This window comes from Phoxinus phoxinus (assembly GCF_949152265.1).
Source record: "Phoxinus phoxinus genome assembly, chromosome: 14".
NCBI lineage: Eukaryota > Metazoa > Chordata > Actinopteri > Cypriniformes > Leuciscidae > Phoxinus > Phoxinus phoxinus.
The window spans coordinates 3,423,089-3,443,710 of record NC_136889.1 but is presented as its reverse complement, the minus strand read 5'-3'; the positions used below and the strand labels follow the sequence as shown (position 1 = coordinate 3,443,710).

At 40.3% G+C, this 20,622-nt stretch overlaps 1 protein-coding gene across 1 annotated transcript in view; it reads right to left on the bottom strand.

The window, feature by feature from the left end:
* Positions 1-20,622, bottom strand: part of golga4 (golgin A4) — a 65,129-nt gene that overhangs the window by 13,667 nt on the left and 30,840 nt on the right. Inside the window, exons 17-19 of the mRNA XM_079634467.1 lie at positions 20,450-20,571; positions 18,160-18,290; positions 17,636-17,722 (exon numbers count right to left, since the gene is read on the bottom strand). Of these exons, the coding sequence (XP_079490593.1) occupies positions 17,636-17,722; positions 18,160-18,290; positions 20,450-20,571 (340 nt within the window). The remainder of the gene's footprint in view (positions 1-17,635; positions 17,723-18,159; positions 18,291-20,449; positions 20,572-20,622) is intronic.

The window sequence follows — 20,622 nt, the reverse complement described above, 5'->3', positions numbered from 1 at the left end:
TGGGCTCCAGAGGTGTTTCACGTCTCTGAGAGCAAGCGCTTTGTAACGGCACCGAACACACAAGGACCACTTTATCCTGAACAAGGCTCAACGTTTTGCCTCTCTCCAAGCATGCACTGCTCGCCTGAGAGCGCACTGTGGCATAAATCTCACAGCTCAGGATGCTCTCTGAGGGGTTCATTGAGAACAGAGACGTTCTCAGGGATACATTCCAAACCTTTTCAGGAAATTCATTCCTATGGCCTATTCATTTATGTCCACATTTCAACATGGAAACTCGGATTTACGATAATTCTGATAGAGTGTGAAGGCAGCATTCATTTATTTACAAATCAAAATCCATATGGAAATTAAAGCAGTCATTTGAAGTCGATTTGTATGTCGGAATTATTGTCAAAGCTCAATAAATATAAAACATAACATGAGCAAACACTGATGCTTCAGGTTAATGGCTAAGCTTTTTTCTATTTTATTAGGGCCCAAGCCTTGAAAAGGCGAAGGCCCTATTGTTTTTCTTAGGATTATTAGGGCCCAAGCCTTGAAAAGGCGAAGGCCCTATTGTTTTCCATGGGATTATTATTTATTCTTCTTCTTTATTATTATTATATTACTACCTTTTGGTCACTTTTGGGGGCCTTAACGTGCTCAAAAACTCTTGAAACTTTGCACATATGTCAGAACCCGCGGCCATTAGGGCCCGACTGAAGCTGGGACCCGGGCGTGGCAGGGGGGCTCGACAGCGCCCCCTGGAATGGGATTCAAAAACATGTCCATATCTCAAACACGCTTGCATGTAATAATATGAAACTCGGTACACGTATAGATCTCATCGGGCCGAACAACTTTCGTGCTCTAAGTTTTACGCCAGTCCAACAGGAAGTCGGTTATTATGGGCTGTATGGAAACGCATGTTCTGGCATTTGAAACACTTGTCCTAGAGAATTCATCGGATGACCACGAAACTCGGTGTGCATGAAGTCAAGACATGGAGGATGCTAAATTGCGAGGGGATTTTTGATATCTCGAACGGTTTGGCCGTGGCGAGGAAACGAATTTATGGCGAATATTGGAAACAGGAAGTGTGTTATAACATCCTCATACATTAACTGATCTTGATGAAACTTCAGCAGTGTGTTCGCTGTAAGAGGCCAATCACATGGATGTGACTATTGTGAGTCAAAGTTATAGCGCCACCAACTGGCAGCAGGAAGTGTGTCACTTTCAAAATGCTTTGAAATCACCCTCTTATTTTTACCCGATTTGCTTCAAACTTCATCTGTATAATGTAAACACACGACAGATGTAGACCTGTGAAAGGATTATTGATATCTTTAATACTGTCGCCATGGCAACGCTTTAAACTTTTATATTCTTTTTGGATGCATTTGAGGCTCTTAACATGCTTCAAATTGCATGAAACTCAACATGCATATCACTTTTATTGCTTAGTACACTTGTGCGAAGTTTCAGAAACGGACGTGGTGGAGGGGCTCAGTAGCGCCACCTTTAGTCAAAAATGGGGTATTAGTTTTATCTACAGTAACCAAACTCGGTACGTATATTCTTCTCTTCGAGCCGGACAACTTTCTAATTTACAGTCATTAGCTCCGACCAACAGGAAGTCAGATATTTTGGTTTGAATGTGATATATTGATATATTTTAGACTCCGAGTTTTTAGCGGTGGTTGATTTTATTCACACCAAACTTTTTCAACATGATGAAAATACATTAAAGATGCTAAATTATGAACGGATATTAAATATCTCAAACGGTTTTGCTGTGGCGAGGGATTAAAGTAATGTCCAGAAAGGAATCACTAAAAGCCTCATATCTTCTAAAAATTTTATTATACACCATTTATTTCTATATAAAAGTATACAAATATCAGAACTAAACCCATTTTGTTCTTTTTTTCAATTTAAGAATTATGTATAAGTTAAAAAACAGCCAGAATGCGCTATTTAGTAAAAAAATAAGTCATACATAGGGCAATACTGCCCTCTTGTGTTCGAAATCAGGTAGGCCCATTGTATATTGTATTTATATATAAATATATTAGTGACTGTGAGAATATTTTCCTACGGGTTAATCGATGTGTGATTAATGCGGGGGCTTTTAAATCGCTAACTTAAAAGCCAAAGTAGTAGCCTACTGGACGTCCAGTAGGAATGAACTAAAACACATTCACTCTGTTCTGCTCATAGACTGTAAAAAAATGGTTCTGCTCGTTCCTCGCCGTGAACGCGTTACCCGTGTAGCCGTGAGCATTTAGTTTCATTTTAAACATAGCGCCATTTCGGGGGTGGGATTGCTTGAATTGCGTGTTCAATATTCCGTCATCATCTTTTCAGTCAGCTGTCCACCCATGATTAATGAAATTGGACTCCTTGTGCTGATCTTTGCTGCGACTCTCATTCAGCTCACGATTTATTAAGCGGACACGTTCAGGTTTTAATTGTAGGTTAGTGCCCGTTCTCTAACTGAACTAAATTATTTTAACACACACACACACACACACACATCAAATCGACGGTGGAGCGCGATGATATATTTAATATATCTGTATATTTGAATATCTGTATATTTTTCCCACCGGTTAACCAACGTGTGACACCAGCGAGGGGTTTTAAATCGCTAATATAAAAGTGAAAGTAAGTATGATTATGGTGGCGCTCGCAGTGCGCTCGAATGAATTCCTATGAAAGTAGAAATTAACGAAAAAAACGTTCGCTCTGTTCTGCTCACTCCTCGCGTTGGACGCGCACCGTTATGAATGTCTGTGCAGCCGTGAGCTTTTTTAGTTTAATTTTAAAATTAGCGCCATTTCGGGGGCGGGTATAGGCTATTGCTTGAATTTATTTTGCAAAAACACGTGCTATATTTCAGATCAATATATTTGTTTTCCTTAAAATTATTCTCATCTGAATTACAAATAATGTATTTCTGTATAAAATAATACTATGACTAAAAATGCATTTGATGTTTCTTTTTCAATCAATAACTTAAAAATAAACGGATTAGGCTACTGCTCTGTTTGAGGACTAGAAATTAAAACCAATGCAATATGATGAATGTCCAAAAGATGGCACCGACAGACTGTTTTAAACGAGGTTGGATAAATATTTCTTGTTTTTAAACAGTGTACGTGTGCGCGCGCGCGCGCGTGTGTGTGTGTGTGTGTGTGTGTGTGTGTGTGTGTGTGTGTGTGTGTGTGCGCGTGCAATCAGTCCCAGGTAAGAGGCATGAATGATGGGAATTGGACTTCTGGGAGTGAGGTTAATATTCCGGAGACGGTTCCCTCAGGTTGTGAAAAGGAGGTGGCGCGGGAGCCCCAATAGTAACCAACTGCAGAACCCCAGAACCATACGTCATATCAGTGTGATCACGACAGCGCCAGCCTAAAAGTCTGATGCCAGAAGTGGGCGTGGCCAGACATTGCGCTACTTCTGTGTTTCAAAGTTTAAAACAATGCTGATATATTTTTTTTTGAACGATTTCATTACAAATGTTTATTTAATATATATATATATGAAATATTATAAAATATAATAACAATGTTTTGTCCTATTAACAAAAGACAGACAATGTACTATGAACAAATGTTAATAGTTTTTTAAAAGTTAAAATGATACTTTATGCATTTGGTTAGTGTCAAATGATTAACAATATAAATTGAACAAAGTTTAAAACAAACAAAATAATTAAACGAAAACAAAGCTTGAACATTTGATTTAATTGAAAAGCATTTTTTAAATAAAATTTGTTTTTTTCCTCTGAAATAGCAAAAGCATCGCACACTAGCTGTACCTGCTCTAAATAAATAATAGTCATTAAATAAAAATACAAAATCGAAATAAATAAATTATATTTTATTGTTATTTTTTTAAATTCTTGTTCTGTTCTGAATATCAATACATTTAAAGGATTTGTTGTGGAATATTTTGAGTATCATAATAAAATCAGAACAATTCTCGTTTTAGTGATTATTTTTATTTTTTATTTTTTTCACTGTTCTAATCAGGTCAGGCAAGTCAAATTCTTTGTCTTGTCCCTTAAAAAATGTAATATATATATATATACCACACTTCATATGAATTTTTGGTGTTGTGTACTTACAATGGCTGCTGATTTCATGTGTCCGTTAAGTCCATGAGACTGTAGGGTGTCTAATTTTTCATTTTAGGTTTCAGAAGGGTGCTCACGCATACTTTGTGGTTGATATGTGCCCTCGATGCGCACTTTTGCAGAACCCACACTGATGCAAGCTCTAAAGCAGACTTCTTCTGGACAATCAAAGCGGAGTTACGTTATTGCCCGTTGTGCACAGGAACCCTAAAGGCACCGGGGTGGCGGTTTTATATATATATATATATATATTTAGGGCCCAAGCCTTGAAAAGGCGAAGGCCCTATTGTTTTCCTTCGGATTATTATTTATTATTATTATTATTATTATTATTATTCTTCTTTATTATTATTATTTTACTACCTTTTGGGCACTTTTGGGGGCCTTAACGTGCTCAAAAACTCTTGAAACTTTGCACAAATGTCAGAACCTGCGGCCATTAGGGCCGCGCTGAAGCTGGGACCCGGGCGTGGCAGGGGGGCTCGGCAGCGCCCCCTGGAATGGGATTCAAAAACATGTCCATATATCAAACACGCTTGCATGTAATAATATGAAACTCGGTACACATGTAGATCTCATCGGGCCGAACAACTTTCGTGCTCTAAGTTTTACGCCAGTCCAACAGGAAGTCGGCTATTATGGGCTGTATGGAAACGCATGTTCTGGCATTTGAAACACTTCTCCCAGAGAATTCATCCGATGACCACGAAACTCGGTGTGCATGAAGTCAAGACATGGAGGATGCTAAATTGCGGACGGATTTTTGATATCTCGAACGGTTTGGCCGTGGCGAGGAAACGAATTTATGATTAAAAAAGGATGCATAAAGTGTGTTATAACTTAGTTATAGTTTTACCTACAGTTACAAAACTCAGCGTGTATATTGATATTATCAAGCCGAACAACTTTCTAATTTACAGTCATTAGCTCCGACCAACAGAAAGTCAGATATTGTGGTTTGAATGTGAATTGTGTCTCTCTCTGTCTCTGCTATTCTGTGTGTGTGTGTCTGTCTGTGTGGGGTGGGGAGGGGAGGGGGGATCTGTGTATGTGTGTGTGTGAGGAGGGGGGCTAGTTTAGTTTAACCCTTTCTCTGCTGTGTGCAAAATCTCGGGCACTTTTGGGGCCCTTAACGTGCTCGAAAACTCTTGAAACTTTGCACAAATGTCAGAACCCGCGGCCATCAGGGCCCGACTGAAGCTGGTACCCGGGCGTGGCAGGGGGGCTCGGCAGCGCCCCCTGGAATGGGATTCAAAAACATGTCCATATATTTAGGGCCCAAGCCTTGAAAAGGCGAAGGCCCTATTGTTTTTCTTAGGATTATTATTAGGGCCCAAGCCTTGAAAAGGCGAAGGCCCTATTGTTTTTCTTGGGATTATTATTTATTCTTCTTCTTCTTCTTTATTATTATTATATTACTACCTTTTGGGCACTTATGGGGGCCTTAACGTGCTCAAAAACTCTTGAAACTTTGCACAAATGTCAGAACCTGCGGCCATCAGGGCCCGACTGAAGCTGGGACCCGGGCGTGGCAGGGGGGCTCGCCAGCGCCCCCTGGAATGGGATTCAAAAACATGTCCATATCTCAAACACGCTTGCATGTAATAATATGAAACTCGGTACACATATAGATCTCATCGGGCCGAACAACTTTCGTGCTCTAAGTTTTACGCCAGTCCAACAGGAAGTCGGTTATTATGGGTTGTATGGAAACGCATGTTCTGGCATTTGAAACACTTGTCCTAGAGAATTCATCGGATGACCACGAAACTCGGTGTGCATGAAGTCAAGACATGGAGGATGATAAATTGCGAGGGGATTTTTGATATCTCAAACGGTTTGGCCGTGGCGAGGAAACGAATTTATGGCGAATATTGGAAACAGGAAGTGTGTTATAACATCCTCATACATTAACTGATCTTGATGAAACTTCAGCAGTGTGTTTGTTATAAGAGGCCGATCACATGGATGTGACTATTGTGAGTCAAAGTTATAGCGCCACCAACTGGCAGCAGGAAGTGTGTCACTTTCAAAATGCTTTGAAATCACCCTCTTATTTTTACCCGATTTGCTTCAAACTTCATCTGTATAATGTAAACACACGGCAGATGTAGACCTGTGAAAGGATTATTGATATCTTAAATACTGTTGCCATGGCAACGCATCAAACTTTAATATTCTTTTTGGGTGCATTTGAGGCTCTTAACATGCTTCAAATTGCATGAAACTCAACATGCATATCAGATTTATTAGGTACTAGGCATGTGTGAAGTTTCAGAAACGGGCGCGGTGGAGGGGCTCAGTAGCGCCACCTTTAGTCAAAAATGGGGTATTAGTTTTACCTACAGTAACCAAACTCGGTACGTATATTCTTCTCTTCGATCCGGAAAACTTTCTAATTTACACTCATTAGCTCCGACCAACAGGAAGTCAGATATTTTGGTTTGAATGTGAGTTCTGGTATATTTTAGACTCCGAGTTTTTAGCGGTGGTTTATTTTATTCACACCAAACTTTTTCAACATGATGAAAATACATTAAAGATGCTAAATTGTGAACGGATATTAAATATCTCAAACGGTTTTGCTATGGTGAGGGATTAAAGTAATGTCCAAAAAAGGAAACACTAAAAGCCTCATATTTTCTAAAAAAATTATTATACACCATTTATTTCTATATAAAAGTATACAAATATCAGAACTAAACCCATTTTGTTCTTTTATTTCAATTTAAGAATTATGTATAAGTTAAAAAAACAGCCAGAATGCACTTTTTAGTCAAAAAATAAGTCATACATAGGGCAATACTGCCCTCTTGTGGTCAAAATCGGGTAGGCCCATTGTATATTGTATTTATATATAAATATATTAGTGACTGTTAGAATATTTTCCTACCGGTTAATCGATGTGCAATTAAAGCGGGGGCTTTTAAATCGCTAACTTAAAAGCCAAAGTAAGTACTGGACGTCCAGTATGAATGAACTAAAACACATTCACTCTGTTCTGCTCGTTCCTCGCCGTGAACGCGTTATTGCCCGTGCAGCCGTGAGCATTTAGTTTAATTTTAAACATAGCGCCATTTCGGGGGTGGGATTGCTTGAATTGCGTGTTCAATAGCCTATTATTCTTAATCTTTTCAGTCAGCTTTTCACCCATGATTAATGAAATTGGACTCCTTGTGCTGATGTTTGCTGCGACTCATTCAGCTCACGATTTATTAAGCGGACACGTTCAGGTTTTAATAGGCTAGTGCCCACTATATTTGAATATCTGTATATTGTAATATCTATACCTAGTCACACCCTACTCTTATTAAATGTATGCTTCATAGTTCATTTTTAATTTCTAAATTTGATCAATAAATTAAATTATTTAGAATAATAAGACACTATAGGACTGTTAGCCTACCCTGTGGCTGATCAAATTAAATATTTTACACTGAAAAATAACAATGCATTAAATAATGTTTTAAGATTGTTTGAAATATAAGTTAATTAACGATCGTTGCAAAGAATGAAAGGCTACTTTTAAACATAACACTAAACCTCCTATAGGTGTCGCCAGGCGACCGTCTTAATGAGCGAGTCATTGATTCATTCGTTCAAACGAGTCGTTCGAACGACTGAATCATTCATGAATGACACAGATCTTTATGGATTGATCATTGAATCTTTGAGTCAAGCGATTCTTTCAAAATGCGGAATCATTCACTAATGAAAAAACATTGAGATGCGCGATGGTTCTGCTGTGATCTTTGTTTAACTATTTTCGCTGCTGAAACAGAACAAAAACAGTCAACATTGTTGTGTGTGTGTGTGTGTGTGTGTGTGTGTGTGTGTGTGTGTGTGTGTGTGTGTGTGTGTGTGTGTGTGTGTGTGTGTGTGTGTGTGTGTGTGTGTGTGTGTGTGATTTTGGTGTACACAAATATAAGGAAACACTTAGCAGTTTGAATGATGTCCTGTATGAACAAAATGACGGAGTATGTTTTTATGTCTCCATTTTTCGATCGATCCTCATACACACACACACACACACACACACACACACACACACACACACACACACACACACACACACACTGCAATCTTGACATCGCAGCCACACACACAGACAGCCCCTCCTGTGTTTGTCTGTGTGGGGAGGGGGGCAGAAAGACTATTAAAAATAGGTATATTGTGCCATCTAGTGTTTTATACTATGTATAAATGTGTTTTTTCTTTTAAACAAGTGTTTTAAAGTACACTAATTTCAATTAATTCAATGCTGCATTTTTATGTATATTTAAACATTATCAAAGACTACTTTCTGTCAAAGTTAGGATGTTATTTTTTTAGTTTCAAAAGTTCTCTGTCTCTCTCTGTCGGTCATTCCCCTCCCCTATTCCTGTTTTTCATTGCACGCTTTTAAATGTAAAAAAATCTTTCTGTTTTGATATATTTAAACTTTTTAAAAAATCTAGCAAAAAATGCGCCTTTTTGCACAACCCATTTTTTATTTAAATTTTTTCACTGTTCTAATCAGGTCAGGCAAGTCAAATGATCTGTCTTGTCCCTTAAAAAAATTAATATATATATATACCACACTTCATATGAATTTTTGGTCTTGTGTACTTACAATGGCTGCTGATTTCATGTGTCCGTTAAGTCCATGAAACTGTAGGGTGTCTAATTTTTCATTTTAGGTTTCAGAACGGTGCTCACGCCCTCGATGCGCACTTTTGCAGAACCCACACTGATGCAAGCTCTAAAGCGGAGATACGTTATTGCCCGTTGTGCACAAGAACCCTAAAGGCACCGGGGTGGCGGTTTATATATATATATATATATATATATATATATATATATATATATATATATATATAAATAAATATAGCTGCAAGCAGCGATGGAGGGCCCAAGCCGGTGGCACCGCCACCCTGGTGCCTTTAGTGCAACTAAAGGCACCGGGGTGGCGGTGCCACCGGCTTGGGCCCGTAATCGCTGCTTGCAGCTATATTTTATTATTCTTCTTCTTCTTCTTCTTTATTATTATTATTATTTTACTACCTTTTGGGCACTTTTGGGGGCCTTAACGTGCTCAAAAACTCTTGAAACTTTGCACAAATGTCAGAACCCGCGGCCATTAGAGCCGGACTGAAGCTGGGACCCGGGCGTGGCAGGGGGGCTCGGCAGCGCCCCCTGGAATGGGATTCAAAAACATGTCCATATATCAAACACGCTTGCATGTAATAATATGAAACTCGGTACACATATAGATCTCATCGGGCCGAACAACTTTCGTGCTCTAAGTTTTACGCCAGTCCAACAGGAAGTCGGCTATTATGGGCTGTATGGAAACGCATGTTCTGGCATTTGAAACACTTCTCCCAGAGAATTCATCCGATGACCACGAAACTCGGTGTGCATGAAGTCAAGACATGGAGGATGCTAAATTGCGGACGGATTTTTGATATCTCGAACGGTTTGGCCGTGGCGAGGAAACGAATTTATGATTAAAAAAGGATGCATAAAGTGTGTTATAACTTAGTTATAGTTTTACCTACAGTTACAAAACTCAGCGTGTGTTTTGATCTTATCAAGCCGAACAACTTTCTAATTTACAGTCATTAGCTCCGACCAACAGAAAGTCAGATATTGTGGTTTGAATGTGAATTGTGTCTCTCTCTGTCTCTCTGGCATTCTGTGTGTGTGTGTCTGTCTGTGTGGGGTGGGGAGGGGAGGGGGGGATCTGTGTATGTGTGTGTGTGTGAGGAGGGGGGCTAGTTTAGTTTAACCCTTTCTCTGCTGTGTGCAAAATCTCGGGCACTTTTGGGGCCCTTAACGTGCTCGAAAACTCTTGAAATTTTGCACACAGGTCAGAACCCGCGGCTGAAGCTGGTACCCGGGCGTGGCAGGGGGGCTCGACAGCGCCCCCTGGAATGGGATTCAAACACTTGTCCGTATATCAAACACGCTTGCATGTAATAATATGAAACTCGGTACACATTTAGATCTCATCGGGCCGAACAACTTTCGTGCTCTAAGTTTTACGCCAGCCCAACAGGAAGTCGGCTATTGTGGGTGGTATGAAAACGCATGCCCCTGGAATTTGAAACAAGGGAGGGAGGGAGGGAGGGAGGGCACACACACAGACAGCCCCCCCCTTTTCTGTGTGTGTTTGGAGGGGAGCAGAAAGACTCACACTAGAGTGCGGATCGGGCCAAATTTTTCAGTCCGAGCCCGGCCCGCGTCCGACAGAGCAGTAACCGAACCCGACCCGAGCCCGACAGGCATAAAGATATTTATGTTCGAGCCCGACCCGAGCCCGACAGTTAAAATCCCATTTTTTTCTCATACTAATGACAATTGTACGTTTTTTTGTGTGGAAAGCCCGCTTTTATTAAGCAACTGTAGGAAGGCAATCGGAAATGTCAACAGGACAAGCGCATCAGCGCGCGGAGCAACAAGCGCTCTTAACACCTGGCGCGCACACATTATGCACGCGTTTCGTTGTCACGGCTACATAAACAAATGTCCGCACACAGGAAGACGGATGTTATGGTAATATTTTACATGTATTTTAATCACAAAAACGAACGTTTGCATCAAGTGAAAGCATCAGGCACATCGGCTACCTACATAAGCTGTTTTAAATTTAAAATGTTCAATGCCTTATCGCGCTGATGTGACCGAGCCCGACCCGAACCCGAACATCATTTCTAAATATCTGTCCGAACCCGGCCCGGCCCGTCGGGTACCGGCGGGTCCCGTCGGGCTCGGGTCGGGTATCCATCCTCTAACTCACACTGATGCAAGCTCTAAAGCAGACTTCTTCTCGACAGTCAAGCGGGGTTACGTTATTGCTTGTCGTGCACAGGAACCCGAAAGGCAACGGGGTGGCGGCTTTTTATATATATATATATATATATATATATATATGTATATATATATATATATATAAATAAATATAGCTGCAAGCAGCGATGGAGGGCCCAAGCCGGTGGCAGCGCCAGCCCGGTGCCTTTAGTGTAACTAAAGGCACCAGGGTGGCGGTGCCACCGGCTTGGGCCCGTAATCGCTGCTTGCAGCTATATTTATTTATATATATATATATATATACATATATATTTATTATTATTATTATTATTCTTTATTATTATTATTTTACTACCTTTTGGGCACTTTTGGGGGCCTTAACGTGCTCAAAAACTCTTGAAACTTTGCACAAATGTCAGAACCTGCGGCCATTAGGGCCGCGCTGAAGCTGGGACCCGGGCGTGGCAGGGGGGCTCGGCAGCGCCCCCTGGAATGGGATTCAAAAACATGTCCATATATCAAACACGCTTGCATGTAATAATATGAAACTCGGTACACATGTAGATCTCATCGGGCCGAACAACTTTCGTGCTCTAAGTTTTACGCCAGTCCAACAGGAAGTCGGCTATTATGGGCTGTATGGAAACGCATGTTCTGGCATTTGAAACACTTCTCCCAGAGAATTCATCCGATGACCACGAAACTCGGTGTGCATGAAGTCAAGACATGGAGGATGCTAAATTGCGGACAGATTTTTGATATCTCGAACGGTTTGGCCGTGGCGAGGAAACAAATTTATGATTAAAAAAGGATGCATGAAGTGTGTTATAACTTAGTTATAGTTTTACCTACAGTTACAAAACTCAGCGTGTATATTGATATTATCAAGCCGAACAACTTTCTAATTTACAGTCATTAGCTCCGACCAACAGAAAGTCAGATATTGTGGTTTGAATGTGAATTGTGTCTCTCTCTGTCTCTCTGCTATTCTGTGTGTGTGTGTCTGTCTGTGTGGGGTGGGGAGGGGAGGGGGGATCTGTGTATGTGTGTGTGTGAGGAGGGGGGCTAGTTTAGTTTAACCCTTTCTCTGCTGTGTGCAAAATCTCGGGCACTTTTGGGGCCCTTAACGTGCTCGAAAACTCTTGAAATTTTGCACACAGGTTAGAACCCGCGGCCGGGCTGAAGCTGGTACCCGGGCGTGGCAGGGGGGCTCGACAGCGCCCCCTGGAATGGGATTCAAACACTTGTCCGTATATCAAACACGCTTGCATGTAATAATATGAAACTCGGTACACATTTAGATCTCATCGGGCCGAACAACTTTCGTGCTCTAAGTTTTACGCCAGTCCAACAGGAAGTCGGCTATTGTGGGTGGTATGAAAATGCATGCCCCTGGAATTTGAAACACTCTTTCTAGAAAATTCATCCAATCGCAACCAAACTCGGTCAGCATGACGTCAAGACATTGAGGATACTAAATTGCTGACGGATTTTTGATATCTCGAACAGTTTGGCTGTGGCGAGAAAACGAAATTATGGCGAGAAAAAAGAAACACGATGTGTTATAACATCTTCATACATTAATTGATCTTGATGAAACTTCAGTAGCGTGTTTGTTGTAAGAGAGCGATCACATGGATGTAACTAATGTGAGTCAAAGTTATAGCGCCACCAACTGGCAGCAGGAAGTGTGTTACTTTTGACAAAAGTGGGGGGGTTAGTTTTACCTACAGTCACAAAACTTGGTATGTATATTGTGCACATCGAGCCGGACAACTTTCTGATTTACAGTCATTAGCTCCGACCAACAGGAAGTCAGATATTTTGGTTTGAATGTGGTTTTGTCTCTCTCTGACAGAGTTCCCCCAGCCATTCTCTCTGTGTGTGTGTGTGTGTGTGTGTGTGTGTGTGTGTGTGTGTGTGTGTGTGTGTGTGTGTGTGTGTGTGTGTCTGTGTGGGGAGGGGATGGAGGGCACACACACAGACAGCCCCCCTGTCTGTGTGTGTGTGGGGAGGGGAGCAGAAAGACTATGAACAATTGTGCCATCTAGTGTTTTATACTATGTATAAATGTGTTTTTTATTTTAAACAAGTGTTTTAAAGTACATTAATTTCAATTAATGATATGCTGCATTTTTATGTATATTTAAACATTATCAAAGTTAGGATGTCATTTTTTTAGTTTCAAAAGTTATCTGTCTTTGTCTCCCTTTGGCTGTCATTACCCTCCCCTCACTCCCACAGTCTCACTTATTTCTTTCTGTATCAAATAATATTACCATAAACAAAAAGTTTGAGTTTCTTTTTCAATCAATGTATTATGTGTAACTTAAAAATAAGCAGATTAAACAGATATGTTTGAGGGCAAGACATGAAAACGATGAAATATAATATAGTATTAGTAAAAGAGTGCAGTATAGGGTTGGATGAATCAGATAAATAACATATTTTGTTAAAAAAACATTTGGTTAAATAAAATCGAGTGATACATAGGGCTATATTGCCCTCTCGACAGTCAAAGCGGGGTTACGTTATTGCCCGTCGTGCACAGGAACCCGAAAGGCAACGGGGTGGCGGCTTTATATATATATATATATATATATATATATATATATATATATATATATATATATATATATATATATATATATATATATATATATATAAATATAGCTGCAAGCAGCGATGGAGGGCCCAAGCCGGTGGCACCGCCACCCTGGTGCCTTTAGTTACACTAAAGGCACCGGGGTGGCGGTGCCACCGGCTTGGGCCCGTAATCGCTGCTTGCAGCTATATTTATTTATTATTCTTCTTCTTTATTATTATTATTATTTTACTACCTTTTGGGCACTTTTGGGGGCCTTAACGTGCTCAAAAACTCTTGAAACTTTGCACAAATGTCAGAACCCGCGGCCATTAGAGGCGCACTGAAGCTGGGACCCGGGCGTGGCAGGGGAGCTCGGCAGCGCCCCCTGGAATGGGATTCAAAAACATGTCCATATATCAAACACGCTTGCATGTAATAATATGAAACTCGGTACACATATAGATCTCATCGGGCCGAACAACTTTCGTGCTCTAAGTTTTACGCCAGTCCAACAGGAAGTCGGCTATTATGGGCTGTATGGAAACGCATGTTCTGGCATTTGAAACACTTCTCCCAGAGAATTCATCCGATGACCACGAAACTCGGTGTGCATGAAGTCAAGACATGGAGGATGCTAAATTGCGAGGGGATTTTTGATATCTCGAACGGTTTGGCCGTGGCGAGGAAACGAATTTATGATTAAAAAAGGATGCATAAAGTGTGTTATAACTTAGTTATAGTTTTACCTACAGTTACAAAACTCAGCGTGTATTTTGATCTTATCAAGCCGAACAACTTTCTAATTTACAGTCATTAGCTCCGACCAACAGAAAGTCAGATATTGTGGTTTGAATGTGAATTGTGTCTCTCTCTGTCTCTCTGCCATTCTGTGTGTCTGTCTGTGTGGGGTGGGGAGGGGAGGGGGGGATCTGTGTATGTGTGTGTGTGTGTGAGGAGGGGGGCTAGTTTAGTTTAACCCTTTCTCTGCTGTGTGCCAAATCTCGGGCACTTTTGGGGCCCTTAACGTGCTCGAAAACTGGGTGGGGAGGGGAGGGGGGGATCTGTGTATGTGTGTGTGTGTGTGTGAGGAGGGGGGCTACCGGTAGTTTAGTTTAACCCTTTCTCTGCTGTGTGCAAAATCTCGGGCACTTTTGGGGCCCTTAACGTGCTCGAAAACTGGGTGGGGAGGGGAGGGGGGGATCTGTGTATGTGTGTGTGTATGTGTGTGTGTGAGGAGGGGGGCTAGTTTAGTTTAACCCTTTCTCTGCTGTGTGCAAAATCTCGGGCACTTTTGGGGCCCTTAACGTGCTCGAAAACTCTTGAAATTTTGCACACAGGTCAGAACCCGCTGAAGCTGGTACCCGGGCGTGGCAGGGGGGCTCGACAGCGCCCCCTGGAATGGGATTCAAACACTTGTCCGTATATCAAACACGCTTGCATGTAATAATATGAAACTCGGTACACATTTAGATCTCATCGGGCCGAACAACTTTCGTGCTCTAAGTTTTACGCCAGCCCAACAGGAAGTCGGCTATTGTGGGTGGTATGAAAACGCATGTTCTGGCATTTGAAACACTCTTTCTAGAAAATTCATTCAATCGCAACCAAACTCGGTCAGCATGACGTCAAGACATTGAGGATACTAAATTGCTGACGGATTTTTGATATCTGGAACAGTTTGGCCGTGGCGAGGAAACGAAATTATGGCGAGAAAAGAGAAACACGATGTGTTATAACGTCTTCATACATTAATTGATCTTGATGAAACTTCAGTAGCGTGTTTGTTGTAAGAGAGCGATCACATGGATGTAACTAATGTGAGTCAAAGTTATAGCGCCACCAACTGGCAGCAGGAAGTGTGTTACTTTTGACAAACTTTAGTAAACTAAAAGGTTAGTTTTACCTACAGTCACAAAACTTGGTATGTATATTGTGCACATCGAGCCGGACAACTTTCTGATTTACAGTCATTAGCTCCGACCAACAGGAAGTCAGATATTTTGGTTTGAATGTGGTTTTGTCTCTCTCTGCCTCTCTCTGACAGAGTTCCCCCTGCCAGTGTGTGTGTGTGTGTGTGTGTGTGTGTGTGTGTGTGTGTGTGTGTGTGTGTGTGTGTGTGTGTGTGTGTGTGTCTGTGTGTGTGTGTGTCTGTGTGGAGAGGGGAGGGAGGGCACACACACAGACAGCCCCCCCTGTCTGTGTGTGTGGGGAGGGGGGCAGAAAGACTCTATTAAAAATAGGTATATTGTGCCATCTAGTGTTTTATACTATGTATACATGTGTTTTTTCTTTTAAACAAGTGTTTTAAAGTACAGTAATTTCAATGAATATATATACCACACTTCATAGGAATTTTCGGTGTTGTGTACTTACAATGGCTGCTGATTTCATGTGTCCGTTAAGTCCATGAGACTGTAGGGTGTCTAATTTTTTATTTTAGGTTTCAGAAGGGTGTTCACTCATACTTTGTGGTTGATATGTGCCCTCGATGCGCACTTTTGCAGAACCCACACTGATGCAAGCTCTAAAGCAGACTTCTTCTCGACAGTCAAAGCGGAGTTACGTTATTGCCCGTCGTGCACAGGAACCCTAAACGCACCGGGGTGGCGGTTTTATATATATATATATATATATATATATATATATATATATATATATATATATATATATATATATATATATAAATAAATATAGCTGCAAGCAGCGATGGAGGGCCCAAGCCGGTGGCACCGCCACCTTGGTGCCTTTAGTGCAACTAAAGGCACCGGGGTGGCGGTGCCACCGGCTTGGGCCCGTAATCGCTGCTTGCAGCTATATTTATTTATATATATATATATATATATATATATATATATATATATATATATATATATATAATTCAGTTTGAACTCTTTCCCCGCCAACGTTTAAAAAAAAAAAAAGTTGCCAGCCACCGCCAGCATTTTTTAATCACAAAAGTTTCATGGCCCCCAGTATATTTTATTTTGTGAATATCTGAACATACAATATATCAAACGAAAGAATAGAGCCTCTGCTTATAAACAACCAAACTAAAAATTATTCTAGCTTCATACATTCTTATCAACACTTGAATGCGAGTAAGTTCCATTAAAAAAAGCAAAACTTTTAGCAAAAAGCTGAGAAAATCGTGTTTTTGTCAAAGGCAACGTCCGAAGAAGATTCAGAATGATGATCAAAACACAGATGGAGTAAATCGAGTCCATCAACACCCCTAAAGCTTCACAGTCCTGTCTCTCGTCCTGGGTCTTTTTTATTTAATTTTGTATATGCTGCGAGGCTTTTGACAAGTACTCGTAGTCGTAAGAGAGAACATATTACCCCAGTTTTGAGTTCTTTAAAATGGCTACAGATCGACTACATAATACATTTTATAAATGTTTATAAATCAATGCATGGTATGGCTCCATTGTATTTGGAAAATCTAATTAAGAAATATGAACCAAAACGGTCTTTGAGATCAGCTGACCAGCTGGTTTAAACGACTCCTAAAACAAAACGGAGAAGTGGAGATCGAGGAACTCTGGAATGATCTTGTTTTTAAACACAAGCTGAAAGAATACCTCCTATAGCTTAAGCATTTAATGGGGTATAGTAGTTGTTCTTGTAGGCTTTTAAACTGAGGGGTTTATTTCGCTGTTATTTGGTGTTAATGTTGTGTGTTCTTATGGTTGTCTATGTGTTGTTGTTTTTTGGGTTTTTTTGTATAGCACTTTGTTCAATGACCAGTTGTGTAAAAGTGCTTAATAAATAAATAAATTAAATGAAATATTCAGTTTAATGATCGCGTTATTTTACGTGTGAGTAAGCAATGCTTCTATCGCTTGTTTCTGCTTCTTCTTCGCCTGTGTTTTGATCATGAGATTCTGTACTCTTTCAGAAGATGCATAATAGCGCCCCCTACTGTATACCAGTGATAACATGGATTGCTGGAAATTCTGTCAATGGTGGGGAAAGAGTAAATCAATTTAATTAATTAAATATTAATTAATTAATGCAACGATGCAGGTTTAATTGCATTCTTTTTAAATAATGAATTTAAATTAAAGTCACATTGAATTAACATTTAATTAAAAGCGACAACTCATGGTGTGTAACCTCTGAGGCTGTACCTGTGGGCCGCTGAGACTCCTCTGCTGAAGATCCTCTAACTCCTTCTGCACCTCCCAAACACGGTCGCCCATCTCCACCTCACGACTCTGCAAGAAGACCGAACTCTGAGCAAAGGTGCAATTTCTCTGTGAATCATTTAACAATGCTGTCATATTGCATTCATTTTCAGGTAATAAACTTGGGTCTTAAAACGCATGGGTAAACAATTAGATCTATAAGATGTGGAAATAATCCTATTACAAATAGTTTGCATTCTTCTCTGCCAGGATGGTTGTGCGCAGCATAAGGTCTACATCATTCACTACAGCTCTAGGGGGACTTTGAGGTGCTAGTTGACTGAGGTAAGTGTTTCCTGATGATATACAAACTATTAGCTGAAACCTGAACTTACTGACTTTATGTGGTGGAATTAGCAATAAAGCTATAAACTCCTCACAAAATTATTCCTGTGCCAATGTCTTGCCATTTATCAATAACTCGCAATTAAATACAAAAGCTACAATTTCACTTTATTTTGCTGTACCTGAAGGACCTGCTCGTACCGCTGAACCATTTTGTTTAGGTCTTCTTCCTTCTGAGCGATCATTTTCTGAAGTTGACTGACTTCATCTCGATGGCTATTTATAAGCTCAGTTTCAACACCTTGAGCTTTCTCTGTGTGGAAATAATAAACAGGAAAGTACAGTAAGAAGACATGAAGATTGTTACCATCCCTGAAGTAAAACACTCATTTTCAGCCTGGATGGATCAAATGACAGGATTGAAACCAGATGGTAAATCAATTATGAATTTCATATCTCACATTTCCTGAGGCCAGTAAATCAGAAACTGTGAGCAACTATGAAAAGACCGTTTGTTTTGTTATGTCCACAATGTTTTTCAAGACTATTGGTACTTGGTTTCTTCCCCCCCCCCAGTATTTTTAACAAATATTTTGTTTTACTCAAAGGAATACTCCACATCAAAATTAAAACTACATTATCATTTACTTCCTCAAATAATTTAAAATGTAAAACATGTAAAATTCCTTTGTCATCGAACAGAAAAGATGTCAGGCAGAATGTTCACAATGCAACGTTTAATATAAAGAAATCAAATGAGAACCAACGCTAATAAATTTTTCACTTTTAAGTGAGCTATTACTTTAAATATTTAAATAACCTTCCCCTTTAAATATTTAAATTACCATATTCATATAGCATGATATTTGCACCTTACCACAAGGTTATATAAAGAACGCCATGGTATTATACGCTAGTCTGGCTATCAGCAGACCAAGCTTAATCTTTTAAGATTGAACATTGGTCTGGGGAGTCTGCTCTGTATTTCTACAGCACAAAGAGGCGTGATCAACGGGCATAGTTTAAATGACTCTGTACGCAATTGGATAGTCCTTCAACTAGAGATGCACCGATTACAATTTTCTAGGCCGATTCCAATTTCTCATTGAGTTTGACCTGCCGATACCGATTTTAGCTGAATCCGATTTCATTTTTTCTAAACACTTTACAGCACACACAAATATTTATTTTCTATATATATATATTTTTTTTATGTATATAAAAATAAAATACCATATACTTTTACCCAAACTGAATAATAACAACAAGTTTAAATGGGTACATTTTCGATAAATATTTTTGAGTCTTCATTTTCTTTTCTGACATAGCCTACTCCAGTTATTGTTAAAACACACTAGACATGCAAATTCAGTGCATTTTGGGCACTTTTTGTGAGAAATCATTTATTTTGTCCATCAAAAGTGTTCTTTCACTTTAATTGAGCGTGTGCAGCGCACCAAAAATAGACTCTGCTTGCTTAGTTGGGGACATTTAATATTCAACAATAGGGCCTATTATTGATCTGCCTTACTTCAGGTGGACGATGACGCAATTTTATTCTAGAAACAAACTTGTTGTATTATTTTCATGTTATCACTGTGAAACTGCTTTGATACAATCTTTATTGTAAAAAGCGCTATATAAATAAAGGTGACTTGACTCGGCGCCGAAACCCGCGCTTCACTGCTGCGCTGCTCATACTATGGTGTGAACGCACTCATTGATTAACATGCACGCCGAAAAAAATATTCGGTGTGAAACGGCCGTAATTAACGAGGTTTCCTACATGTGCGTTCCGTGTGCACGTGTGATGCTAATGTTGCGTTAATCATGTGGCGCCCGAGTGCATTTGACCGGCATAAAATCGGCATATGTCAGACTGACCGGCCGGTCGCCGATCATGGCCGATCACGTGAAAATCGGCGAATTCCGATCAATCGGTGCATCTCTACCTTCAACCAATCAGCAACGCGAAAACTCCAGGCAGGAAATGTGTCAACAAACGTGTTGGTTTTTAGCATTGATCAGTGGTTTGCAGAAGCAGGAATGGCATCGAGCGATTTTTGCAGGTTGTGCAAAAAAAAAAAACATGAAAGTGAGTGGTATTTACACCCACTCAAGCGATTTGTTTGCTAAACTAAAGAAGCCATTGTGCATCGTCGAGAGGTTAAAAGGAATTGGATTGACGGTCGTGCGAGAGACGGGTAAATCAGATAGTGTGCGCTTCTCTATCGTCATTTGGTTAAACCCGCCAATAGCACGCCAGGTGGGTAAGCCAGTTTGTGATTGGTTACCACAAATTTGAAAAGGAAGCAGGAGAAATAAATGTACAGGTTTCCAGCCTGATCTGCAGGGAGAAATCAAATCGCCGGCAGATCAGGATGGGTTTACCCAGTCTAATTATACACATCACAGTAGTGTAACATGGTAACATGAGCAATAAACAGTACTTTTGTAATATGCCCCTCTTACCAATGGTCTCTTTCACAGAACCTTCCAGTTCCTTTTCCTTCAGGGCCATTTGGGTGTTGAACTCCCTCATTAACTGCTTAAGAGAAGAGTTGTGTTTCATTTCTATGTCTTCCAATTCAAGCCTGTTTAAAAGAAGAAGAAAAAAAGATCACCAACCATATGAACCCTGTGAA